Source organism: Leptidea sinapis, chromosome 7, assembly GCF_905404315.1.
Source record: "Leptidea sinapis chromosome 7, ilLepSina1.1, whole genome shotgun sequence".
Taxonomy (NCBI): domain Eukaryota; kingdom Metazoa; phylum Arthropoda; class Insecta; order Lepidoptera; family Pieridae; genus Leptidea; species Leptidea sinapis.
The window spans coordinates 15079230-15107043 of record NC_066271.1 but is presented as its reverse complement, the minus strand read 5'-3'; the positions used below and the strand labels follow the sequence as shown (position 1 = coordinate 15107043).

Sequence of the window (27814 nt, the reverse complement as noted above, 5' to 3'; positions counted from 1 at the left end):
ACAGAACTTCAAAGTTAAAACTTTTTCAATTTCAAAATTGTAACTTGTAATACCGGCGTTAGTGACGACTGACGTTGATTTCATGTACATTTTAAAATCTGCTTTCCCGGTATTTATATCAATATTTTGATAAGTAAATTAAACTATCATGTAATGTTTGGACGCTCTTTTTAATCGTTTTATATTATATATCGTTTAATTTTATTAAATTGTGTAAATAATGTGGATCCCTATTTATGTATTTTTATACCTTTTGATACGAGGAGAGAACATTGATTGTTCTGTTACCCGCGACGGAACCGGTGCAGGAAATGTAAAACTCTTCGATAGTTCCGTCACGTACGACGTGGAGAGCACGGTGATGCTCAACGAAATCTCTCGGAGGGATAAGGAAGTGGCCTACAAGGTGAAGGCGATCCTCACTGTCACTCCTCATTTCAAGATATCAGACGATGAGATTTTACTGCAGTTCGAGGTATTTTGTTTTTTTTTTTTATATAGTAGATACTTAAATTCATTATGGGTATTTTAATTAATTTTCATCAAATTTAGTTACAACCACAATTTTTTGCTGGTTCATATATTTTAGCAATTTAGTACATAGCTATCAATCAACCATAATGCCAATGTTACAGGCAAGTTGTGTCTAAAGTTCCTGTTGTTATTTGACAGAATTTAAATGACTAATAGTTGGCAAACCACAGCCTGATGTAATGCCTCTTTGACTCCTTGGTTGAATTTCTTCTACAAAATTATTAGTGCAGCAACATAATATTATTTTTTACTTGCCTTGTTAGAGGCCACTGAGCATTTGTTAATCTGAAGCCTACAGAGGCACATCTTTAGAAGCTGCATTAGAAAAACTTCAGAATGCTTATAGAAATATTTTTTATGGGTTCAGCACAGAACTGCCCTGAGTGCACACACTAGTGCAGGCTTGCCAGGGTACAGGTGAACCCCATTGCTGAATAAATTAAATGAACAACTACAAAATAGCAATTTATAAAGGTTTTTAGGTCACACAAAACTAAATAATCAGATTCAAAATTGGGCTTTTATTTAAACTGTATAGTTACAATATAATGTTTGAAATGAATGGAGCCAAACACTGGGCTTCAGGTTTTTTGTGATCATTAGAAAAGTTACAATCAAAGTTAAAGCATGTTAGATAATATTATTTTGTATGTAATAAGAGCTATTGCTAACTAAAATTGATTACAAAATACAATATAGTTTTTATTTTTTACATTATAACTAGCTGACCCGGCAAACGTTCTTTTGCCATATAAAGTATAATTCACGCGATAGTTTTATAAGTAATAAAATATTGCCTATATTATAGCCTGTACATCATTTTGTTCTATTGTCAATAGTTTTTGCAGCGCATGCAAAAATAGGTTTTCGATTTTATTACGGATGCCTAATTTTGAAAAAAAAAACATAGCCTATAGCCTTCCTCGATAAAAGACTACCCAACACTGAGAGAATCATTCAAATCGGACCAGTAGTACCAGAGATTAGCGCTTTCAAACAAACAAACAAACAAACACTGTAGCTTTATAATATTATTAGTATATTAGTATAGATTATATTTGTGATTTATTTTCAGTTAAAATCTCCCCACTTACTATCCAGAGGGAAGCATGCGAATGAAGATTTTCTACCGCACCAATCCATTTGGGAATCATATCCTAACTCAGTATTCTATGCTCACTGGAATGCAGGCGTTATCGAGGAAACTTACTTGGATACAAATGAATTGAGTGACATCATCAATTACAAAAGAGCCCTTATCAGCTTGTTTCAGGTCTACCATTTTGTCTTTACTTATCACTACATCACATATCAATAAATTATGTAGTTGGTCATTAGTATTTTTACTGTTGAGGGCTTAGGATTAAGTAGGATCACTTTGAAAAACAAAATTGGGCCCTAGTTTACTGGATACAGAATTAATTAATAATTTGATAGTGGCAATATAATCATTCTTTTTTTTTGGCAAGTAAGGATAACTTTTATGTTTTATTACTTGTTGAATCCAATATGAAATGGATTTCATATGTTGGAATCTAATAAAATTATTTCTTATCAAGAAATCTGATTAAAACTGTTAACCGTGATTGCAGATATTTAAAAATAATGTTGCAAAAAAAGAATACTTTTAACTAAAGCTCTTTAGTACAGTAACAGACATGGAATAAGTACTTATAATATTGTGCAGTTGGTTGTCAATCGCTCATTATGATGCTCCTATGACTCCTCGACTTTACAGCCATTAGTATATATAGCTAAGTAGTGTGAAAATGGTTTTTTTTGTCTTATTCACTCCTCAAACCTGAGTAAGTAAGTTCCAGGAGAATATAGTGTGTGTAAGCAAATTTCATAATTTGTCATTGTGTTATTCATCCAACTTAGTTAAGAACTCTCAATTTTAATTGAAACTTATTAGGCAGAGACAGGCAGCTAACATATCTATTTCCTTTATAGGAGTGACTGAGTTAATTAAAACAAATAAAAACAACAAAGTTGTTTTTTAAAGAATATTTATTGACGTTGTGTGTGTGTGTGTTGGCAGTTTCGTGTATTGGATGGTGAAGTGACGGAGACTGACATATCAGGAAACTGCACCGTCAACTATGAGATACTCTCCAACAATGTTGTCAGAAAAATTAAGGTAACATAAAATAAATAAAAATAGCCTTTATTTCTTTCAAAGTCTGTTTCCAATTACCCTAAAAGATCCAACTTTGGTAGCTAGACATTCTAAATTCAACATAAACATTTATATGATATCTCTTGACTTCCAAGTGCCTATTGGCAAAGGCCTTCTTCAATTCTCCGACTGACATATCAGGAAACTGCACTATCTACTATGAGACACTCTCCAACAATGTTGTCCGAAAAATTAAGGTAACAGACTCCAATAAATTTTTATAAGTTTATGATGCCACAAAGTTAATTTACCAGATAACTATTCAAAACAGGCAAACCTATGCAAACAGTCGTTAATTTAAATAATTTATTTCGATAATGTTTCTGCAAACACATAAAAAATATCGTTGAATTTACAAGATATAAAATACCACCAATTCCTGAATTACGACACAATCTCAAGAAGGCATACAGTTTATTGTCCCTTGTGAGCCTGCATAGTAACTGCGGCTGTACTGTGGTTGTCGAACAGACGCGGTGCGGTGACGTGGCGATTGGATCGTCTCGGCGCGTCACGCGCTACACGCTCGATCCCGCGCTGAGCCGCTTTACTGAGCTGCACTGCGAAGAAGTGCATGAGATTGGAGCGGGTGGAGGTGCGGGGATGAACGTGGGATCACGTCCAGCCGCGGGGCTCAAGGCGCGAGTGTGGGTACGCGCTCGGATGTCCAATTGGCGAGCGCACTCGCCGCGCCCTGACACGCTGCAAGCGGCGCGCGACTCGCTGCCGCAATCTCTCTCACGCACCTCGCTGGCTGACCCAGCGCCGCCTGCGCCTCTTGACACCGACGACAACGACATACAGGTATCTCTTACCACCTGCTCCTGCAGCGCTTTGACACCATCTTGTGGGCAGGTGACGCCGCTCGACATAGCGTGGACCATCTGTCCATCCCACTTCTGATTTCCATACAATAAGTAGGTATAATATTATGATGCTTTTCACTTGTATACGAGACAGTTAAATAAATATACATGCTCATCCAGTTGAGCTAATAAGCACCGCTGGGTGCGTGTAGTGTAACATGTTCATCGTAAATTCTGTCTTGAACTATTTTGGGCTTTGACCTCGTAAAATTTAAATTCAAACTGCACGATGATCCGGCCGCGGTCGTGCAGGGCCGAGCGACTAACCGCCAGGCGGTAACATCCTGTTTTTTGCTTTCTCGAGTCTTGAATCATGTAGCAATCGCTATTTATGTACACAATAATAGGAATATCTACATAGAATGGCTTAGTGGCTGTAGCTATACAGGTACATATTGGAAATTTTTATTGTGACAGTAAGAGACGAGACGAGCAAGACGTTCAGCTGATGGTAATTGATACACCACCACCCACACTACCCACTACCCAGTACAATGCAGTGCCGCTCAGGATTCTTGAAAAACACTAAAAATCTGAGCGGCACTACAATTGCGCTCGTCACCTTGAGACAGAAGGTATTAAGTCTTATTTGCCCAGTAATTTCACAAGCTACGGCGCCCTTCTTACTTCTACTGCTTCATGGCAGAAATAGGCGCCGTTGTGGTATCTAGCAGGCATCCTATGCAAAAAGCCTCCCACTGGTAATGAGCCAGATCGTCTCGTGGACTCATTCCAATCGGTGGTTTTGGCTTTGCGTACCAAAATCACGTGCTCGAGATTTGAATATACAGAATTCCCAAATTAGGCTAGGCATTAAGGGTGTGTCGGCTTTTTTTAGTGATTCAAGCTACCTCTACTAAGTCATAGATTACCAAACTTATTTATTTACCGCCCCCTTTGAAATTCAATTATTTTTCAGCGCCCCCAATTTTTTATATACTCCTAGTACAAGTATTCCTAGTTATACCTTCATACAGGGCAAAAATATAAACTAATTAGAGCGTCTGTGCACTCATACGTTTTAAATTCATATCCGTGATTCTTCAAAGTGGCCGTCATACAAAAACGTACATTCAATTGGTATTTTTTTCATGGATCCGTAAAATCACGGATGAGTGCACGAACACCCTTATTCGAAATTTTTAATATAAGGTATCTAAATGACATTACAAATCAACCATCGCTCACGACCCGCCAATGCCATTTTTTTCTGGGAGACCTAAACCTTAAACCCCCCCCCCCCCCCTTTAAGGTTTAATGCCCCCCTTTAGGTCTCTAACGCCCACAAGGGGGCGTTATCACCCACTTTGAGAAAGGCTGTACTAAGTCAATTGAGTCTTCTGAGTGTTAAAGGGAATAGGGATCATTTATCCGCGACTTTCTCAAGAGACAACTAGATAGAATTCATCGCGCACAGATTTCTTGATAGTCTGGTTCGTCATCGTATTCGAGTCGAACACGCAGACGAGTTGCTTTTTTCGATTTGTCATAACTTGACTATCACAGATTTGATAATAAACTTATTTGAAATAAAATAAATTTTAACTCAGTGATAAAGAAAGGTCAAAGTGTTGAACGCTGTGATAAGCGGAGCGCGCACAGTAGCCGGTTTGACTAATATGTTTATACAGTCATTAGTGACACGCTCTCAATGTAACGATAACTCAACACTCTGCACGCCATATGTCCCGCTCATTATGATCAACCTACATGAACGACTTTGTATCAACAATCATTTAACTGCTCATATTCATTTTTTTGATAGATACAAAAATAATTTTCAAGGTAAATCGAAAAAGGTCTGTGATAGGTTTATTATTTGGTGTTAGTTGCCCTAAAATGCCTTCGGATAGGTATTCTTTTATTTTATTTAGAAACAAACAGTCATTTATAACTAAATATAGTTAATAAGCTAATAATAATAATAATATAGCTAATAAGCTGAGAAACATTTATTAAAATATAGACCTACAGTTTCATAGATTTTTTTAAAAACTACATCATTAATTATTTTATATAATACTAGCTGACCCAGTAAACGTTGTATTGCCGATATTAAAATCTCGATACAAAAGTAACTGTTGATCGTAGATTGGTGAAAATTTGAAGTTGTATGTATTTTTAATGCTGACTCATAATCAAACAATTTTAAAAAAAATCTGTCAAAAAAATTAAAAAAAAATTTCGTGTGGACCACCCTTAACATTTAGGGGGATGAAAAATAGAGAATCGGTTAAGCCGTTTCGGAGGAGTTCAATGTTTAACACCATGACACGAGAATTTTATATATTAGAGATAAATTCTTAATTATAGACATAAAAACTTATAGACATACATAAGTTTTGAAGAACTACATACTATCTTTATTATTAACCTACAGTTTCTTATTTTTTTTATCTACTTTATAGTTTTATTTAGAGCAAACATGCTTAATATTCCTTGGCATGTGAACAACAAACTGATGTACGCAGACATAAAACTGGAAACCATTAAGCAAGAAATAGAAAAGTACAGTAAGAGCTACCAGTTTAGACTTAACAGGCATAGAAACAAACTTGCTTTTCAACTTCAGGGTCCTGACAGCCTTAAATTCACCAGGCTGAAGCGCCACTGCATTCAGGGACTAGTAGCAAGATTTGTGGACAAGAATTGAGAGACTTCTCACCGGAAAAGCCTCTCCTAAACACAACGCCAACAAATGGATCATTGTTGAAAGACAGATTGCCAAGACGCAGAATACAAATAGAAAAAAAAAATTAGAGCAAACAATATTTTTGCATTAATGGTATTGTAATTATTCAAATACAGTTCTCAATCAGACTTGGTATAAGTATCAATATAGCTAGGTTCATAGATAATACACTATATACTTGAGATAGATGTGCCACTGATGTTTTTATTTTGTAAAATCAGTGTACTCAGGCTAAGAGATGGCGCTGCGTTATTTTTACGCTCGTAGCGTACCGTCGCTAGATGGCGCTAATTATGTTTTTAGTTTTTACTATTGCTGTAGTGTAGACCGTATTGATTTAATTGTGTGGTTGGAAATTCTTATTCGTTTATTAAGCTCAGGGGTTACCTTTGAATAAGATGGGGTAGTCTATAATTAAAACACGATACTCAAGTGCTGTTTTAATAATTAAGTGAGTTTTTTGCTATCACTAGCGCTATCTATCCATCTCGCATGTATGTAAAATGATCGCCATCGTGATGGAGTTCCAGCGTACCTAATAGAATAGATGGCTGCACTTTCAATACAAATTTTTTTCATTTTTCGTATGGAAGTTGCACCCCCTGGCTAGGTTTCTGTAGCCAATTAAAGTACCTACTTGAACTAACAGATGCCGCCAAACGACCATCCCAGCTTAACGATAGAGTTTTATCTCTATTTCCTATATAGAAAATGTACTCTTTGCTATGTATGTTGTGGCCAGGACGCATCGGCGGCAGTGCGAGAGGTGGCGCGAGCGCTGTGGGGGGCGGGGTCTCCGGGCGGCGGCGGCTCATTGGCCGCCGCTCGTGCGGCGCTGCACGCGCTTCCTGCGCTCTGCGCTGCGCCCGGACACACACTGGCGGGAGCGCTCGCCAACCTGACGCGCGACCACTTGTGAGTCAACACCACGAAATACTTTCTTCCTACTATCTACCTCCGCAAAGTCGAGCAAAAACAAGCAGGACGGCCGTCACTAGAGGTGTGTCATTGATGGTTTTTAAATTAAAATAATTTAACTGTTTTTTGTCAATGGTTGAATAAACTGTTAAATCGTCAACGGGCTTTGAAAAATCGGTTAATGCATTTATTAATATTTTAGGTTTTTATTAATAACATTGCTAAATTTAATTTATACGTAGTAGGTACCTATTTCGTCAATATAATATCAAGTCGACGTTTTCGTTCGCAAATTCGTCAACTGTTTTGAATTAAGCTGTTTTAGTGAGGCATTCAATTTCTTCATTTATTGCGAGTTACGGGCGAAGACGTTGGTTGAATTTATTAGCTTATGTTCAACAGGTTTTTTCGTTGAAGAAAAACAGTTAATTCGTTAACGAATATAGAACTGTTGATAAAAACAGTTTATTGATTTAACGACCACCTCTAGCCGTCACCATCCTTTTCTCGAAGCAGTACGGTGTGTTTAAAACTATGAGCCTGACAAACCAAGCAGGCATTGCATAAACACGATATATTTCAATTTTCAAATTTCATTCAATTTGAACCAGTAGCTTAAGAATTAAAACTAGTCACAGTTTTTTAATTTTGTCACACACTGACTGACTGACCTCAAATTCAAAGACCTGATTATCAAAATTCTAAGGCACTTCTAGGAGACATAGATGCTTCAAGTTTAGAATACGATTAGTGTTGAGTGTATAAATCAAGGGAAAACCAAATTATTTTGCAATTTCGGTCCAGTTTTCTAGGTACACCAACTACATAAATAACTTTTAATCTGGGAAGTTTTTTAATTTAGATACTTGGCGTTGCGTAGAGAAGTCGCTTCATTGTGTGTCTTCTACCGCATTTATCACGGGGAGTGTTCCAAAGAGCTGTTTAACCTGATTCCTGCCGCCGAATTCCACATTCGCACGACACGCCACAAGTTAGGATATCATCCCCACCATCTGGATGTGTGGCGGTCTTCCACAGTGCGGTTTTCAAGGAGCTTTCTTCCACGCACTACAAAGCTGTGGAATGAACTTCCTTGTGCGGTGTTTCCGGGACGATACGACATGGATACCTTCAAAAAAAGCGCGTACACCTTCCTTAAAGGCCGGCAACACTCCCGTGATTCCTCTGGTGTTGCAAGAGATTGTGGGCGGCGGTGATCACTTAACGTACATTAACGTAATAGCTTAAAACAGAAGAACCCTTAAGCTGGGGCTGAAGAAATAGACCGACTTGTTATTACATGGATCTCATAACTTTTAACGGTAGAAGAACTGAGTTGAGAGACTTGGTTTTTTACAAGTAAATTTCTTGGCTTAGCACTTGGTATTGGCGTCACACTAACCCCCTTATTCATAATAGTCTGCTAACTTAAAGCATTGCTAATTCTCACTCTGTCTTCTTCTATTGACCTAAGTCAGAATGAGAAAAAGCACTCCTAAGCGGCTAAGGGAATAAGAGGGTTATTCATTTTGGTTGATGCGTTCGATGATCTTGTTTGCGCTAAGTATCCATCGTTCCCCAGAGCTCCTCTGGAACCACAACTAAGATGTCTATTTTTTTAAATTTTAACATTGTCATAAAAATCAATTTGTCCATGTTTTCTTTACGGGTTACGCTGATGATTTCAAAATTTCTTATAATATTGTTGCTACAGAAGATTGCATATTTTTAAATATTGATTTGTCTGAGTAGGTGTAATATAAGATGTCATATGTTACAAAATGTAACGTTGTATTTTTGTCAAGCAAAAATAACACACAACTTGAGTAGAACCCAATTTGTGATTTCTTTGTCTGGCGGATAAAGGCGTATCGATGCGTCACTAACATGTATATTCTTTAAAATAATTTGCGTGTCCAGCCGATAAAGTACAACGACTTTTATAGGTTACTAGCTGGCCCTGCAAACGTTGTATTGCCATATAAAGTAATAAAAAAATTCAATAATTAATATTTTTAGGGTTTAAAAATAGATGACCACCAATTCTCAGACCTACCAAATAGGTATATCGTAGATAAAATTTATGGTACTACAATAATCATTTTATTCGATTGCCATATTGCAACTCTATTGCGTGTCTGTGGATGGATTAGAATAATATTAAAATTGCGATACAAAAGTAATTGTTGATCGTAGATGGGTGAAAATTTGAAATTGTATGTATTTTTAATGCTGACTCATAATCAAACAAATTAAAAAAAAATGTCAAACAAATTAAAAAAAAAATTCGTGGGACCCTTAACATTTAGGGGGATGAAAAATAGATGTTGTCCGATTCTCAGACCGAGATATGCACTCAAAATTTCATGAGAATCGGTCAAGCCGTTTCGGAGGAGTTCGGTCCCGCACACCGTGACACGAGAATTCTAATAAAGGATTAGAAGAACATTAAAGACGAATTATATAGGTAATAATATTAATCAAAATAATTAGCAGATTTTTTTAAAAAGTGAACTTATGTTTTACTCATAATTGTCGAAGAAATTCATAAACAAAGCGCATCGGCGTTTTTGTTCGTCTCGTTCAACTCTCAAGCTGCGACTCCATCCATACGTCACTCGAACGGTTGTCTCAATTTGTAAGAGCGCTCCGACGGAACCCGAGAGGCGAGGGTTCGAGTCCCGCATCGTTCATAAATATTGTTTACAAATTTTACACCACACACAATAGTACACCTTCCTCACTCAGCACTTTATACACGCGCGGTATTAACATCAGTACGATTTCGCGACTTACTGCGCGTGCTCATTAACATTAACAACATCTTTTTAATTTATATGTTTCTAGCTGACCCGGCAGACGTTTTTCTGTATATAGTAAATAAAATAATGTTTTTATATGAATTCGTTAATAATATATCATAACATCAAAAATTACTTCGTAAAATAATGTCGTAAATAATAACGCTGAATAATTAAAACTAGTCACAGTTTTTTAATTTTGTCACACACTGACTGACTGACCTCAAATTCAAAGACCTGATTATCAAAATTCTAAGGCACTTCTAGGAGACATAGATGCTTCAAGTTTAGAATACGATTAGTGTTGAGTGTATAAATCAAGGGAAAACCAAATTATTTTGCAATTTCGGTCCAGTTTTCTAGGTACACCAACTACATAAATAACTTTTAATCTGGGAAGTTTTTTAATTTAGATACTTGGCGTTGCGTAGAGAAGTCGCTTCATTGTGTGTCTTCTACCGCATTTATCACGGGGAGTGTTCCAAAGAGCTGTTTAACCTGATTCCTGCCGCCGAATTCCACATTCGCACGACACGCCACAAGTTAGGATATCATCCCCACCATCTGGATGTGTGGCGGTCTTCCACAGTGCGGTTTTCAAGGAGCTTTCTTCCACGCACTACAAAGCTGTGGAATGAACTTCCTTGTGCGGTGTTTCCGGGACGATACGACATGGATACCTTCAAAAAAAGCGCGTACACCTTCCTTAAAGGCCGGCAACACTCCCGTGATTCCTCTGGTGTTGCAAGAGATTGTGGGCGGCGGTGATCACTTAACGTACATTAACGTAATAGCTTAAAACAGAAGAACCCTTAAGCTGGGGCTGAAGAAATAGACCGACTTGTTATTACATGGATCTCATAACTTTTAACGGTAGAAGAACTGAGTTGAGAGACTTGGTTTTTTACAAGTAAATTTCTTGGCTTAGCACTTGGTATTGGCGTCACACTAACCCCCTTATTCATAATAGTCTGCTAACTTAAAGCATTGCTAATTCTCACTCTGTCTTCTTCTATTGACCTAAGTCAGAATGAGAAAAAGCACTCCTAAGCGGCTAAGGGAATAAGAGGGTTATTCATTTTGGTTGATGCGTTCGATGATCTTGTTTGCGCTAAGTATCCATCGTTCCCCAGAGCTCCTCTGGAACCACAACTAAGATGTCTATTTTTTTAAATTTTAACATTGTCATAAAAATCAATTTGTCCATGTTTTCTTTACGGGTTACGCTGATGATTTCAAAATTTCTTATAATATTGTTGCTACAGAAGATTGCATATTTTTAAATATTGATTTGTCTGAGTAGGTGTAATATAAGATGTCATATGTTACAAAATGTAACGTTGTATTTTTGTCAAGCAAAAATAACACACAACTTGAGTAGAACCCAATTTGTGATTTCTTTGTCTGGCGGATAAAGGCGTATCGATGCGTCACTAACATGTATATTCTTTAAAATAATTTGCGTGTCCAGCCGATAAAGTACAACGACTTTTATAGGTTACTAGCTGGCCCTGCAAACGTTGTATTGCCATATAAAGTAATAAAAAAATTCAATAATTAATATTTTTAGGGTTTAAAAATAGATGACCACCAATTCTCAGACCTACCAAATAGGTATATCGTAGATAAAATTTATGGTACTACAATAATCATTTTATTCGATTGCCATATTGCAACTCTATTGCGTGTCTGTGGATGGATTAGAATAATATTAAAATTGCGATACAAAAGTAATTGTTGATCGTAGATGGGTGAAAATTTGAAATTGTATGTATTTTTAATGCTGACTCATAATCAAACAAATTAAAAAAAAATGTCAAACAAATTAAAAAAAAAATTCGTGGGACCCTTAACATTTAGGGGGATGAAAAATAGATGTTGTCCGATTCTCAGACCGAGATATGCACTCAAAATTTCATGAGAATCGGTCAAGCCGTTTCGGAGGAGTTCGGTCCCGCACACCGTGACACGAGAATTCTAATAAAGGATTAGAAGAACATTAAAGACGAATTATATAGGTAATAATATTAATCAAAATAATTAGCAGATTTTTTTAAAAAGTGAACTTATGTTTTACTCATAATTGTCGAAGAAATTCATAAACAAAGCGCATCGGCGTTTTTGTTCGTCTCGTTCAACTCTCAAGCTGCGACTCCATCCATACGTCACTCGAACGGTTGTCTCAATTTGTAAGAGCGCTCCGACGGAACCCGAGAGGCGAGGGTTCGAGTCCCGCATCGTTCATAAATATTGTTTACAAATTTTACACCACACACAATAGTACACCTTCCTCACTCAGCACTTTATACACGCGCGGTATTAACATCAGTACGATTTCGCGACTTACTGCGCGTGCTCATTAACATTAACAACATCTTTTTAATTTATATGTTTCTAGCTGACCCGGCAGACGTTTTTCTGTATATAGTAAATAAAATAATGTTTTTATATGAATTCGTTAATAATATATCATAACATCAAAAATTACTTCGTAAAATAATGTCGTAAATAATAACGCTGTCGTAATGAAATTGTTTCACAGCAGAACTGTCAAACCGTGCGTCAATAAATTCTCTCATAGAAATTATGTATGGACACAACAAATTTGTTGTTTTTATTTAATTTAGCAGAATTTTCCTATTTATTCACCTTTTAAACCTTCTCTGGACTTCCACAAATAATTCAAGACCAAAATTAGCCAAATCGGTCCAGCCATTCTCGAGTTTTAGCGAGACTAACGAACAGCAATTCATTTTTATATATATAGATACGTAATTCGTGAACAACATCTTTTATTTGCACAAATAAAATTTGAAAACAAAATTTTATGAACGATGCGGAATTCGAACCTACGGCCTCCGGCGTTACGTGCCGGTGCTCTAAACCACTGAGCCAACCGTTCGATTACCGCCTCGTTATAAAATTCTGTTTGCTTTGTTCAACTCTCAGGTTGTGGCTTCCTCTTTTATTTGACTATTGTATTATTGCAACACCTCGTACAAACTTAATGTGTATACTTCTCCTTTTATTTTTTATGTAGGTATATATTATAGATTGTGCGGCAAAAAAGTATGTAATTAATAGTAGCCAAGGGCTTGGTAACTTGTAAGGCATCAATTGCAGCCCGAGATATTTATCTATAGTTCGAGGGTGCAATTGATGCTTACACCCGAGCTAACTACTCTGCTTTACATCTCGATTTTGAGGTAAGTAGAAAAAAACTGGCATTACAATAATAAAACATTTTATTAGTTAAAATTTATAGTGAAATGACAACAGTTTTCAAATTTTAGGGACAGGTGTTTTTTGAGTATGTTAATAGTTTGAGATTGTGATATTTATTGGTCAAGGACAAAATCTGACGGGATGAAGCTTTCTTCAGCAGAGGTTGATGGTTGCGGATCATCTCTTGAGTAAGATGTTTCATTTTTTTTAAAAGCTGAATAGTTTCCGTTATTTGGTTGGTAATTTTACTTTTATTTTGAATGGAAAAAAAAAGGTAACAGAAACATAAAAACAGATTCTGAAATTGCAGATACATTTGAAAAGTTTTTTACTGATATTCCGGTCTCTACGACAAAATATCTAAATTCCTCACCTATATCTGCAATGAAACTGCTACAGAAAAACGTATCTTTATGTAATACAAACTTTAAATTTAAGCGTGTTGATCGCATAGAGATTATTAAAACGTTTAGACTAATTAGCGTTAAGAAAACTAAAGATCTCTGGGGAATCTCTGTTAACGTAGTGAAATCTGTAATAGAAATTGAAGCCACAGACTTAGCTCTTATTTTCAATAAGTGTGTAGATTGCGGTATATTTCCAAACCTAATGAAACAGATCAAGATCAGTCCTCTATTTAAATCGGGAGATAAAGCTGACCCCACCAATTTTAGACCCATATTAGTATTACCAACCTTTAGCAAGATTTTCGAAAAAAATATGTTAACGCAATTAATTAACCATTTTTACAATAATAACCTCATGCATAATAAACAATATAGTTTTACTCAAGGTCTTTCAACCACAGATGCTAGTATCGAGTTAATAAGAAATATTTTGGATGCTTGGGACGATTCATGTGATGCGTTAGGAGTGTTTTGTGATCTATCCAAGGCATTCGACTGCGTCCATCATGAAACCTTACTTCAAAAATTTCATCACTATGGGGTTAGAGATGTTTCACTAGATTTAATAAAATCGTACTTGCGTAATAGGATTCAAAGAGTAGACATTAATGGAAAAAGATCAACTGGCATCCTCTGCAACATGAATATAGAAGGTGCTCGTATACTATCTTACGCTGATGATACTGCTATTGTCTTTAGCGGAAGTTCTTGGAATGAGGTTCGAGAAAAAGCTGAATCAGGAATAATACATGTAGCTAATTGGTTACAAATGAATTTATTAACACTGAATACAGTTAAGACTAATTATATCTGTTTCAGCATATCTAATCCCTCTCAGCCAAAGAACTTTGATATTAGAGTTCATAAGTGTGATAACATAATATATGGTAAAACTTGTGAATGCCCCACTATAAGGAAAGTTGCCAGCACCAAATATTTAGGAATCGTGATTGATCAGCGATTATCTTGGTACCCACATCTTGAGCAACTTACTAAGAGAATTCGGAAACTTACCTGGATTTTCAGAAGTTTAAGACACGTTGTTCCTGAAAATTCTTCAAATTCTGCAAACACGCCTAAGCATCTTCTGAATAAAATATATGTAGCGTTAGTCCAGTCTATCCTCATATATTGTATACCTATCTGGGGAGGCGCAGCAAAATCCAAATTTTTAGAACTTGAAAGGGCGCAACGTGCTTTAATTAAAATAATGTATTTTAAAAAACGGCGTCATCCCACGCATAGCATCTATTCTGACAGTAACTTATTAACAGTTAGAAAGTTGTATATAGTACATACGGTACTAAAAATACATTAAACTATTCCTTATAATAGTACTTTACTAAATAAGAGAATTAAACACACTGTTGCTCATGTACCTAACACCAAAACATCGTTTGCAAGTATACAGTATGAAAAACGTGCGGCCTTACTGTATAATAAAATAAATAAACTAAACAATATATATGAAAAATCATACTATGAATGCAAGAAAATAATAATTGAGTGGATAAGGTCATTTAATTATGAAGACACAGAAAACCTACTTATAGTTACGTACTAAATCTTTAAGTTTTCTTTCAAAGTAACACACACACCCACACACACACACACACACTCACCAATACATACAATCACATACATACATACACACACCCACACACACACAGCACATTAAGTTTAGATTACAAATAAATAAATTTTTAGTAGATTTTTTTCCCTTAGTTAATTAATTATGTATATGTTAAGGTCAACTTATCTATTATTACACCTCATTATTATGTTTTTGCTATGGAAGAGCGGGGCCTCCTACTACAGGCAACTCTTTGCTTAAAAGGAGACCCCAACACTGATTGTATTTTGTATTTTGTTGTAATAAATAAATATTTGTTTGTTTGTTGTTTTGTTTGAACTGGCTCTATCATATCGATGGGTACCGCAGGGCTCAATCTTGGGTCCTTTTTTGTTCCTGGTTTACGTCAATGATTTACCATACCTTATTCAAAATAAACATGATATTATACTTTTTGCGGACGATACATCTTTGTTATTTAAAATAAAACGCCAGCAAAAAAAAATCTGTCAGGTTGACGACAACATTGCTGAAGTAGTAAATTGGTTTAATGTTAATAACTTACTTTTAAACAAAATGTGTAAGGTTTACACTTCCAAATATAAAGCACCAACCAACACCTCTAAAAATTAATAATGACAAACTTGATGTAGTAGAAACGACAACATTCCTAGGCATTACATTAGACTTTAAGCTACAATGGGGTGCATATATAAAAAACTTCTGTAATCGACTTAGCTCTGCAGTATTTGCGATAAAAAAAATTAGGCATCTGACAGATGTTGAAACGGCTAGACTTGTATATTTCAGCTACTTTCATAGTGTCATGTCTTACGGAATTATATTGTGGGGTAGGGCTGCAGATATTGAAAACATATTTGTGCTGCAGAAAAGAGCAATTCGAGCAATCTATAAAATGCGTTCAAGGGATTCATTGAGAGATAAGTTTAGTGAAATAAATATTATGACAGTACACAGCCAGTTCATATACGAGAACCTCCTATACGCTTACGCTTATAAAAATATTAGCCAATTTAAAAAGAATAGTGATGTACACAGTGTCAATACTCGAAACAAACATAAACTCGCAATTCCATCTACTAGGCTCCGTAAAATTGCTAAATCTTTTAAAGTGGATTGTGTTATATTTTATAATAAACTCCCAAATGAAATTGCGCCAGTTATACCGAAGATTAGAACCACCTAAAACAAGCGAAATATAAAAATATAAATGACGAAGCATTACCATTATATGATTTGTTATTTTATGTACCTTAACAGCTAAATATATATCATTCATTTATGAATGTTTTCACGTCTTGCGCTGTGAAAATCTTTGACTTTTTGCTTTTGTGCCCACCTGATTGTCTTTTTAGAAAAGATGATAATTTTGAAAAGTTCTTGATATTGATGACGTGTTTAGTACTCATAGTTGCTTTTAACATTGAATAAAGGCACCACAAACTAGATGGCTGCAGCTTTATTGATAGCTCACTAAAGTATGTTAAGAATACAGTTTCAGATAAAGACTTTACTCGTTTTTCTTTTCGCCACTTCATGAACTTGTCGTAAGTTTTCAAATATCTCTATTCAGAACTTTCAGGCAAAATATTGTAAATTGCTGCTTCAGCTTCCATTTTCATTGAATCGGGAGTGCAGCAATATATCTTCATCACTTGCAGAACTCATTTTTTTTCCTAATAAGCACGTAATTATAAAAAAATCCCAAAAACAAACAATATTTAAAGTAAAAGTTTTCTATTCCCGCCTTTTTCATCTTTTTTTTTAATTAGGTATTTTTTTTTCAAGAAGTAAATTGAGTTTCGCCGTTCGATATTTTAAATTGATGACTATTATACTCATACAAGGACAAGGCTGAATAGCGAAGCGACCTCTTTTGTCATTGGGCTGAATGCATGATGTCTATTGCCAGTATAAGAGGTTAGATGCACGCGAACTTTTTGAGAGAGTAATGAGTTTTTTTTTAATTATTTACCGCCCTTACTTAGGGCTTTTCTAGCTACATTTTTACCCTAGAGCGCTAATTGGTCACCTACAAGCCCCATTCGGGGGTAATAAGGACCTACTTACCGAATATGAGTGATGTAGATAATGTTATCGCACCCTGAAGAGCCGTGCTATCTGCGCAGGTGGGACGCCATTGGTACGTTGGGTGCGTGCGGCACGCAGCGGGCACACGCCGCCGTGTCCGCTCTCCTGGAGCTGGGCCAGCCAGGCCCCGCCTCCGCGCCTCTCGCGGCGCACTACCTGGCCGCCCTGGCGCTTGCTCCGCAACCACATGTAAGTACCGCGCCTATTTCTACCGTGAAGCATTAATGTAGCGCCGTAGCTAGTGAAATTACTGGTCAAATGAGACTTAACATCTTATGTCTCAAGGTGACGAGCGCAATTGTAGTGCCGCTCAGAATTTTTGGGTCTTTCAAGAATCCTGAGTGGCACTGCATTGTAATGTCCAAGGCATATCAATTTCCATCGGTTTAACGTCCTGCTCGTCTCGTCTGTTTCATGAAAAAAGTACAATTTCAAATATTTTTAATTAAAATTTGATATAATATCACTTATTGAAAGTCATAACTACTACTCATTCGAAAAATATGTCTCAGACCTGAAAAGAACGGGCACAAGAAACTCAGTGGGCTTATTTCTTTTATAAAAATCTGGTTACAATGTAATATCGTATAATAAAATTTAATAGCCTGAGGGCGGTCGATCAATTCCCAATCTGTGATAAAATTAAGAAAATAACATAAATTTATGTGATAGTAACCTTTACCACACAGACGTTTTTTAACAATTATTTTGAATTTGGTAATACATTGTTTTGTAAGTAGTAAGCATTATAAGTTTTATGTGTAATCCTGGTGTTGACATTATGGTTAAAACAGTTTCTAGCAAGTTCACTTATGTACCAATGTACATACATAACATTATCAGGAATATGTTGAGAGACACGATGTTGAGACGGCGTAGGCGCGCTGGATGCGTCCGGCAAATAGTACAACTATTTGATTAAAAAGAGCGCAAAAAAAATGCTGGGAGAGTTTATTGCGCCGCTTCTTCTCTCTCATAATGCCATTTGTTTCCAAAGCGGTAGTAGTATATTAGAAATGTCAAAAAGTTCTTCTGCCTTCAAAGTCTTTCTAACCCCCAACCCGTGACAAGCCTTTGACATCCCAAAACATATACTATATAAAGCGGCGCTCTCGTAGGTATGTTTTCGTGCCCAAAAGTGCGAATTGAAACACGGCTGCTTTAACAGGGATAGAAAGGAATACTTGTGTACGATAGGAGGACGAGTTCTTTGCAGCTTAGATCGGCAACATGTTGTTCAGTTGTGTGGTGTTGTTCTGTGTGACAGGAGAGTGTGGCGGCCGACGTCTGGCGCCTCGCACGCGACGGTCTCGACCCTGAGCTGTCCGCGGCGGCGCTCTTGTGCGCCGCGCGTCTGGCCGCACGCACGACCTCATACGCACATTCCGCTTCGGCCCCCGCAAACCCCGCGCCGTACGCGCTCGAGCTGCGGGACCACACGCTACGCGCGCTGCACGCCTGCCAGGTAATTTAGTCAAAGAAAATAGTTACAATGTTATTAATAATAATGGATAGCCTTTATTAACAATCTTTAAATAAGTGTAGTTATATTTGTTATCTTAACTCTATTGTTTTAATTTGTTTATATAAAAGTATCTATGTAATAATTTATTGTATTAGACACCGGTTTCCAGAGTGCCTTGCTTACCAGCCTCCCTAAGTGTTCTCGACAAAGATATATCTCATGCTATGTTATTAGATCAAGAGACAAAAAGTTTACAAATGTAAATTTTTGTCTCTCCTTTGATCCTCCTCTATTTTATAAGTGGTAGTGCCATCTTGCGTCTTTAAGGAACAATCGAATTGGGCTGGTACTCCTGGAGAAATACCAGTGTCCCACTTAAAACCGACATGAAATAGCGCCCTTGCCGCAGTGTTTCGTTCGGTCTGTGGGCTATCCCGAAGGCTAAACCCTCTCTTCTTAATAATGACAAAGGGCAGCACGTAATAAAAAAAGACTACCCAATGATGGTACCAGACTTAGTAGTCCTGGAGAATCCGTCCCTAGATGTCCACTAGTATAACCTGGGACCCCGGAATGGTGAATGTCTGGGCTGTTCCGTGGCAAACAGAGCAAGAGGCTCAAACCACCATCCAGGCATAGTCCCAAAAATATGGAAGATGGCTTTAGTGCACTCGACGCCTATGAAAGGTTTACGCTAGGATACGTCCATTTACCGTCCCTTTCCATTTCCAAAGTTATGGAGTCGATTCTTGCGATTCATAAGATCAATAGAAAGCATAGGAGCACCAGTTGAGTAGCGATTGTCAGTAAGGTTTCTGTAATTCATAAAATATGCAACTATGGTGCAAGTGGTTGACTCTAGAAAGAAGCCTCATAGATATAATGGATAATAATTGTTTCCATCCAAAAATTATCAATTTCATCACCGTCCTCCACATACCGTCCCGGTGGTAACAAAGTCACATAAAACTCATCAACCCTCACAACATTAAACGAGCAGAGCGGACGGGCGTATTGCTATTAGCATATAAATAAATATAATCATAAACTATAGGTGTTAAATTTTAGCTTTAAGTTTTAGCAAAAACAAGATAAATTATTGATGAACAACTTATTGTTTCATTCTCCTTCATTGTGTTTTGCTAGTTTGGCAGAAAGTCATTTAAGGCACAGGTTGTGTATATTATTTTTTTGGTGTGTATTATTTTTTTCAATTTATTGCAATTCCATAAATACAATATTAATACATTTAGAGTAAATATTATAATTTTAGTGTACTAGGCAGTATTATTGATATCCAGTTTGGGTTTCGCAATTTGGTCTGAACAGCAGACCGTAGTAGGGAGACCCATATTTTTATTTATTTTTGTTTTAGTCAATTAGGAAATCATTTATGGCATAGTAGCACTTTTCTAATAAAAAGTTTTTTAGTATTTTAGTAAATTCAATCTATGCTTCGATTATTATATATTTTTATACCGGTGTCGCAGGATGACGGCTGTCGCGTGACACATCTCCGCGCGCTCGGGAACCTGGCCCGCGAGGACACGTGCGACACGCTGCTCGATAGCAGCGAGCGCGGGACTTCGCGTGTCGCCGTGGCCGCGCTCGAGGCACTAGAGAGCATGCCGCACGCCGCGCTACTGGCGCCCGCACGGTTCGCCCGCTTGGAGCGCCTGTCGCTGGGAGCGCGCGACCTTCCCGCCCGCGCCGCCGCTCTCGACCTGCTGCTGCGGCTCAGCGCCGACGCGCCGCATGGCCTGCCTCCGCTGTTCGAGGCCGTGGGAGCCCGCGGTGACCCTGAACTGCGCCGCGTGCTGTGGCAGCGACTGGAAGCTCTGGCTGTCGAGCACCCGGAGAGCGCGCGCCTGTTGACACGCCTGCGAGCGCTACGGGCCTCTGCGGACTGGTGGCGGATGGACGCCGGCACGTCGAGTGTCCTAACACGGCACGCTGGAAAAGCGGGCGCCTTGGAAGGCTGGCGCGCCCAGCTCGATTCGGTGCAGGTGGCGCGAGGAGGACTTCTCCGCCGCGGACTGGTGCGGCTGACGGCAGCGCGGCCAGGTCTACCGCCCGACGACACGCTCTCCGTGAGTTTTGACAGCTGTGCTTTGTTTTAGATGATAAAAACCATTTTTTAGACATACCAGGTCCCTCTCATGTAAGTATCTCGCAGCTAACATACTATGAATATCATAAATACAGTGATGCTGTGTTTCACATTAAGATGGTTGATTTTGATAAAATTTTCGAAATTATAAAGAGTCTTAAGTCAAATGCTGTGGGTTGTGATAACATTACTTTGGACATGCTTATTATAACATTTCCATATATACTAGAGGTAATAAAAAACATCATAAATATGTCTTTTAGCACATCCACATGCTCTGACATATGGAAAACAGCAATTGTGAAGCCTTTACCAAAAAATTCAAACCCTTGTGAGATTAAAGATCTCAGGCCTATAAGTGTATTGCCATGTTTATCAAAGGTGTTACAGAAAGCTGTTTGTACACAATTTACAAAATATCTTGAAGAGAATAATATTTGCCTGAACTACAGTCGGGATTCAGAAAGGGTCGAAGTACAGTGACAACTTTTCTTGATGTTACAGATAATATACTACATGCACAAGACAATGGGATGTGTACATTACTAGTATTGCTAGATTTTTCTAAAGCATTTGACTCAATTAATGTGACTTTGCTGTTATCCAAACTCAGATATTATGGTGTTGATAACAATGCTTTAAAATGGTTTAATAGTTACTTAAGCAATCGCTCTCAATATGTGAAATTACAGAAAAATTATGGGACTACATTATTATCAAATAAGGTAAATATAAAAAGGGTAGTACCCTAGGGTTCTATTTTGGGTCCCATTCTATTCATTTTATATGCTGCTGATATTAAAAGCCATATAATGTACTGCAATTTTCACATTTATGCAGATGATATACAGGTGTATATCTCTTGCTTGCTTGCTGACATTGATCAAACTATACAAAAGCTAAATGTAGACCTGGCTAGAATAGCCATGTGGTCCGAGAAAAATGACCTGTTACTCAACCCAGATAAAACCAAGTTCAATATGTGGTAGTAAGCATCAAGTTAGTAAAATCAGTACAGAAGAGAAAGTGAGGCTTAAAGATAAATCCATTGAGCAAATATATGAAGTACGGAATTTAGGGTTGATAATGGACAGTGAATAGCGATTTGAGAACCATGTTGCACATTCAGTTAAGAACTGCTTCTATAAGCTGAAAATATTGTATCGTTAAAGACCCTACATTAATGACATTTTAAGTGTTCAGTTAGCTGAATCACAAATTCTCTCAAAACTCAACTACATGGACACAGTAGTTGGTCCTCGCTTAAAAAAAAACCAGAATCTTATCCAGCGTGTTCAAAATGCATGTGCTCGTTTTTGCTTTAACATTTGGAATGTTTTCCATTAAGGGTCCATTCCATTAAGGGTCCATGTGACACCATACCTGAATAAACATTACATCCTAAAAATGAGACATAGACGTAAGCTTCACTTAGCCTGCCTGCTTTTTGACGTTATAAAATTCAAGGTTCCTACTTACTTATATAAAAAGCTATCCTGGTTTTCGACTCACCAAATATTGTTCTCTCCATTGTCTTTGTGAGGTGAACTTTGTTTCAATTCAAAACTTAAACTCTCAATTCTAATTAGATCTTTAAATATATAATTTGGCATGTGTCAGTTATATATACTTGGCTGTTAGCAGTTTTATGAACTATAATGTTGATTGTTATACATTTGCATTTTTAGTTTTTTTTGGGATAAATTATAACTGACAGTTGACGTAACAAGCAACGAACAGAAATTATCTATTTATTTACATGCGGCGGGTTATAACTCATTCATTGCCCATCGTTAATTATAATCAGATCAAAACACTTAACAAATTTAATTTAACATTATTTTGAATTGTATATAATAGAAATGTTTCAGTCTTTTTTTTTGCTTGTTTATCAATCTTAAGTTTATATTTATTTTTTATGTTATGTCTTTGTACAAAACTACTTACTTAATCGTTTAAAAATAAAAAAATAACTTTCTTTCTTTTATATTTATTTATTGAATTTTGAGATTATTCCATTAGTTACCAGTGGGAGGCTCCTTTGCACAGGATGCCTATGCTTATATCTGCCGTGAATGAAATGTGTGAGCATTTCTGTATTTCGGTCTGAAGGGCGCCGTAGCTAGTGAAATTACTTGACAAATGAGACTTATGTCTCAAGGTGACTAGCGCAGTTGTAGTACCCCTCAGAGTTTTTCAAGAATCCTGACTGCCACTGCATTGTAATGTGCAGGGCGTTGCAATTACCATCAGCTGAACGTCCTGCTCATCTAGTCCCTTATTTTCATAAGAAAAGTTAAATATTGTCAAAAGATCACATAAAAGGATTGAAGACTGTGGTTCGGAATGAACGTTTCGGAGTTAGGACACTAACTTAGATCTCTTAGAAATATCTTATTAATTTCAATAATTATGAGCAAAATTTATGTCGATTATAGGTGGAGCTACAGACGTCCGGTTTGGAGTCATTCTCAGGTGGCGAGGGCGAGGTCGAGAGTGGTGAGGCTGCGAGTGAGGTCCGAGGGGTGCTGGCACTCAACGTGGGTGGAGTACGGCTACCTGCCATCACGCTGTTTGACGGCCAGGTGAGTCTGGTAGCTACTCCCTGCTACTAGGACAAATCATCCAAACTAATCGAAGTATTCTTATCTTACTGCTGTCTATCTACTCTCTTGCTGTTAGGTAATCGACAAAAACAGGCCAGGTAAAAATACTTTTGTGTGCATGACAAGCTACATCTTACACTCGAGATTTGTATGAGACTTAGTGTATTTTAGAAATGTCCAAAAACTAATTATTTAGGTGGTCTATTGCTACAGAAAGTTTGTTGTCATGTCAATAGTCCTGTATTCATAAAAAATATCCTCCCACAACAAATTACAATCCTTAGTTGTTCTTCAGCAAAAAGTAAAGTCCACCTTATGAATATATGTGTGAATAGGTTAAATTATGAATAGTTCCCGCCCGCTCACTTTGTGAAGGAAGCCGGAGGGGGTGAAGGGAATGTAATTTCAGTATTATACTAATAATAAACCACCACAGATCCGATATTGGTAGAACGTCAATTTATTTGATTTTTTTTTTCGAGAGGAGGAAAATACATTTACGTATTTACGCCCCGAAACAGGGCCCATATGTCGGACTCGAGTGTACACCCCCTACCTAAAGTCCTCCTCTATGCTGTTGTTGGCCTTCAGGGCTTTTACAGCGACATACGACGTGGACCGTGGAGCCGCAAAGCCTACGCAGCAACAGTCGCGGGGCGTCTCCTAAGGAGACTCAAGCACACAGCTTGTGGGAAGGAGAGAGAATGAAAATGAAGATGAAAGATGAAAAATGAGAAGAACACACTCGCAGGCGAGTGGTGTAATGTATGTATGTGTTTATGTATGATAGTAGAGTAAATGTTTGTGTGCATGTATGTTTGTGGAGTGTGATTACTCTAAGGAAGTTATTGAAAAGAAAAAGCACTAAAATTAAAGCTGATGGAAGAAAGAAGCAAAGGAAATTTTGCATTTATCAAATTTGATAAACTCATTGTTTAAGATGGTGCTTCCTCAGAAACTACCCAACGACATAAAAGAAAGCCATCTTCACCTCTAAGCCAAATACGCAAACAGACTAAAAGCTCAAACAAGGTAAATAGAAAAAATGCGTTTGATGTGATGAGAGAAAGTAGCAGCTCTTTATCATCGTTAACGCCAATCATGATCGGAGATAAAAACACAGCATAGGAAATAATCATCAGCCACCGCAATAAACCGCAAAGAAAAACAAGCAAAAACACAATAATAAGGAAAATAACAAACCAATCTTCAATCCGACTGGTCATCGTGAGGATTTAGACCAAAACCCTACATCCAAAGAAAAAGAATTATTAAAAATTTGTACATACAACGTGAGATCATTGTCGTCGGTAGAAAGATTTTAGAATTAACTAACGCACTACAATCTATTAATAGTGACATAATAGGACTTGCTGAAGTAAGAAGACTAGACTGCAGTATAGAAGAATATTAAGAATATATATTTTGTTACATGGGAGAAACTAAAGGCAAGCATGGAGTAGGATTCTTGGTGAAGAAGAGATTTAAAGAAAATATATCAAATTTCACAGGAATATCAGAAATAGTAGCAGTGTTACAAATGCCTTTTAACGAAATAAAAATTTCAATCATACAGGTATAACGCACCTACAGAAAAAGCAAGTGATACAGAAATTGAAAAATTTTATGATGACCTTCAAAAAGCGCATGATTTAGCAGACAGTAGGGTTGTAGTTATAGGGAGACTTCAATGCAAAAATAGGTCAATCTAAAACAAGAGAGAGTATGGTCATGGGAATATATGGTATTGGACAAAGAAACGAAAGAGGAGAAAGATTAATAGAATATGCTCTTGAACACAAACTGTCAATAACTAATAAGTTTTTAATAAAAAACAAAAGATAAATGGACGTGGATGTCGCCAGATCAAAAAGTCAAAAATGAAATCGATTTTGCCCTGACGAATTCACCAAAATCTGTCACAAATTTTGAGGTCTTATGTAAACTAAATTTTCCGTCGGATCATAGACTGCTACGACTATCTTTTATCAGGAAGAGTAGGTCATATATGTTGTTCGATGGATTTACTTCGAACACAACAAAGCTTCCCATCCCTAAAACAGAAGAGGAAACAAAGAATTACTTAAAACACTGTAAAACTATGTAGCATGTTTTATAAATAAAAAATAAAAAAATATGACATGACAACAGTCCTGTATTCACATATATCCTCCCAGAACTAATTACAATCATAAGTCGTTCTTCAGCGTCAGCTTCAGTAAAGTATAGCTGTTCCCAAAGCAGTGTTGCATGTCGTTTTTCGAAAATTGTCAATAGTTCCGCCTGTTCACATTGTCCGTGATGTAGGCAGAGCTGCTGAGCCAGGTGTGGGCGGGCGCCGGCAGCACGCCCACGGCCGTGGTGCGCGCGCTGCGCCGGCCGGCGGCGGCCGAGGGCGGCCTGCGACTGGCCGACGGGGCGCCGCTGTGGGCCCGGCGCCGCGCTGCCGTCGCCCTGGCGCTGGACGCGCACGCCACGGTGTCGCTGTGGTCACGGAACGCGCGCGCCGCGCTCGAGCTGCGAGTGGCCGCGGCCGTGCACTCCGAGCTGGCGGTGCGGAGCGCGGCAGGTGAGCTCAGCGCGCGCCTGGCCCTCGAGCTGGAGCCTCGCCTGCGCATCGCTACCGACATCGACTTCTACGATCGCGTGGCCGTCTGCGTCCGCGCCCGCACCGACGCGCTCGACTCGCGGGCCAACGTGACGCTCACCTCTTCGCTGGGGAGGGATTCTCGCCGCGTGCGCCGGGTGCGCCACTACGCCTGGGTTGGCGCCGGCCGCACACTATCGCTTGGCGCGCTCAATGACCGCGCGTGTTGCACGCTCGTCTCTGCCGATGACTGACCCCGCCCTCGGCCCGACCCGCTACCAAAGCTCATCTACCAAATAATTCAAATTCTACCGCTCTGTGATTAAGTCGATTTGATTAGATTTAAGCTAAATACGCTAGGTAGGTATAGGGATGTTTGTAAAACTTTTATAAAAAGTATATCTTATTAAGAAAATATGTGAAATGGTGCATTTACAATATTTTATAGTTACTTTATTGAATAAAAGAGTTTTTTAATGGTTTTGTTTTCGAATTGACTGCTGCTAAAAAAACATGTATCTTATCGCCAAGTATGTTAAAACGACACAGCAAGTTGGCGACTGAATTGTAAAAATACAAATGCGCCTAACACTTAAATGATTTGATAAGCAGCATAAATGTATCATTACAATTTTAAATTTATTTGCTTAATAATTTGCATGCCTATGTTAAGGGGTTCCGTATGCCTGAGTGCGACTAAGAGAAAATTATGCGGAACCACTATAAGATCGTCAAAATAAATCTAATTTTGGAAAACGAGTAGGAAGGGAATGAATATTCTAAGTCGGACTTAAATTATTGCCAAATTTAAGAACAAGGCTTCTATATCTTTCTATATGATTAAACCGTTTTAAAACTTTTTAAAGTACAAAACGAAAGAGACAAAGGTTATGATAATTTTTATCTAGGGATAAAATCTAAGGAAAAAAGAGTAAGAAAGTTGTATGGAAAAATGGTTACTAATGTTTCATATTAATCAAGCATGACAGCACAGTCATGTCATCATCGTTAAGGGTCTGGTAATTGTGAATAAGGACAATCGGTACAATGCCTGCAATCTTCTGTACTGTACCAAATCTTATTCTATTAAATGATGAAATCACTGAATCAATGGACAGAGGGGCTCAGATGGATATTATATACACCGATTACAGCAAGGCTTTTGACATTTTATCGTAAAAACGTATCGTTTATTTTAAAATTATCTAACATATCAGAGGTGACATATTTCGGTGATTCTCATCTTTTATTGATAACCACTCTTGTGCAGTTGTTATTAACAATTATTCTCTAGGTGGTTAAATATTCTGAGTGGAATACCTCAAGGTTCATTACTTGGGCCCTTATTCTTTCTAATCTTTATTAATGATATTGAGACTAACTTTCATCATTTGAAATTACTTTGCTTTGCATAGGTACGACATACTTTGCAAAATTTAACACTATTAGTCTTCCATTATAATAAATATAAAACAAATTAAACAATAATAGTCTTTATTTGCACAACGAATAAATAACAATAATTTAACAATGTTTACAACAGATAATTATTATACATATTAATCAAATATAACGATAAGTAGTAAAATAAACTTTGCATTTTAATGCAATAAATTTATTTATTATATAAGTATTAAAATAAATATTGGTATGTCGATATGTCCATGTCATTATTCTAGATACTAACTTTAATCAAGCGAGGACGGAAATAATGTAATAAAAAGGTATATTTTTATTAA

The 27814-nt window shown here is 37.4% G+C and overlaps 1 protein-coding gene across 2 annotated transcripts; it reads left to right on the top strand.

The window, feature by feature from the left end:
• The first annotated feature begins 56 nt into the window (after window positions 1-56).
• Window positions 57-27814, top strand: LOC126965277 (microsomal triacylglycerol transfer protein). Of its 2 annotated transcripts, XM_050808780.1 has the most exons (10): window positions 57-475; window positions 1610-1807; window positions 2576-2674; window positions 3185-3517; window positions 7014-7186; window positions 17346-17496; window positions 18575-18772; window positions 20263-20862; window positions 23321-23467; window positions 25796-27814. In XM_050808780.1, the coding sequence occupies exons 1-10, from the start codon at window positions 221-223 to the stop codon at window positions 26327-26329; spliced, it is 2688 nt and encodes an 895-aa protein (XP_050664737.1). In that variant the 5' UTR covers window positions 57-220; the 3' UTR covers window positions 26330-27814. The 2 variants fall into 2 exon arrangements, with proteins under 2 accessions (XP_050664737.1, XP_050664738.1); XM_050808781.1 differs by lacking the exons at window positions 7014-7186; window positions 17346-17496; window positions 18575-18772; ... (1 more) ...; window positions 23321-23467; window positions 25796-27814 and having other exon boundaries at window positions 3185-4035.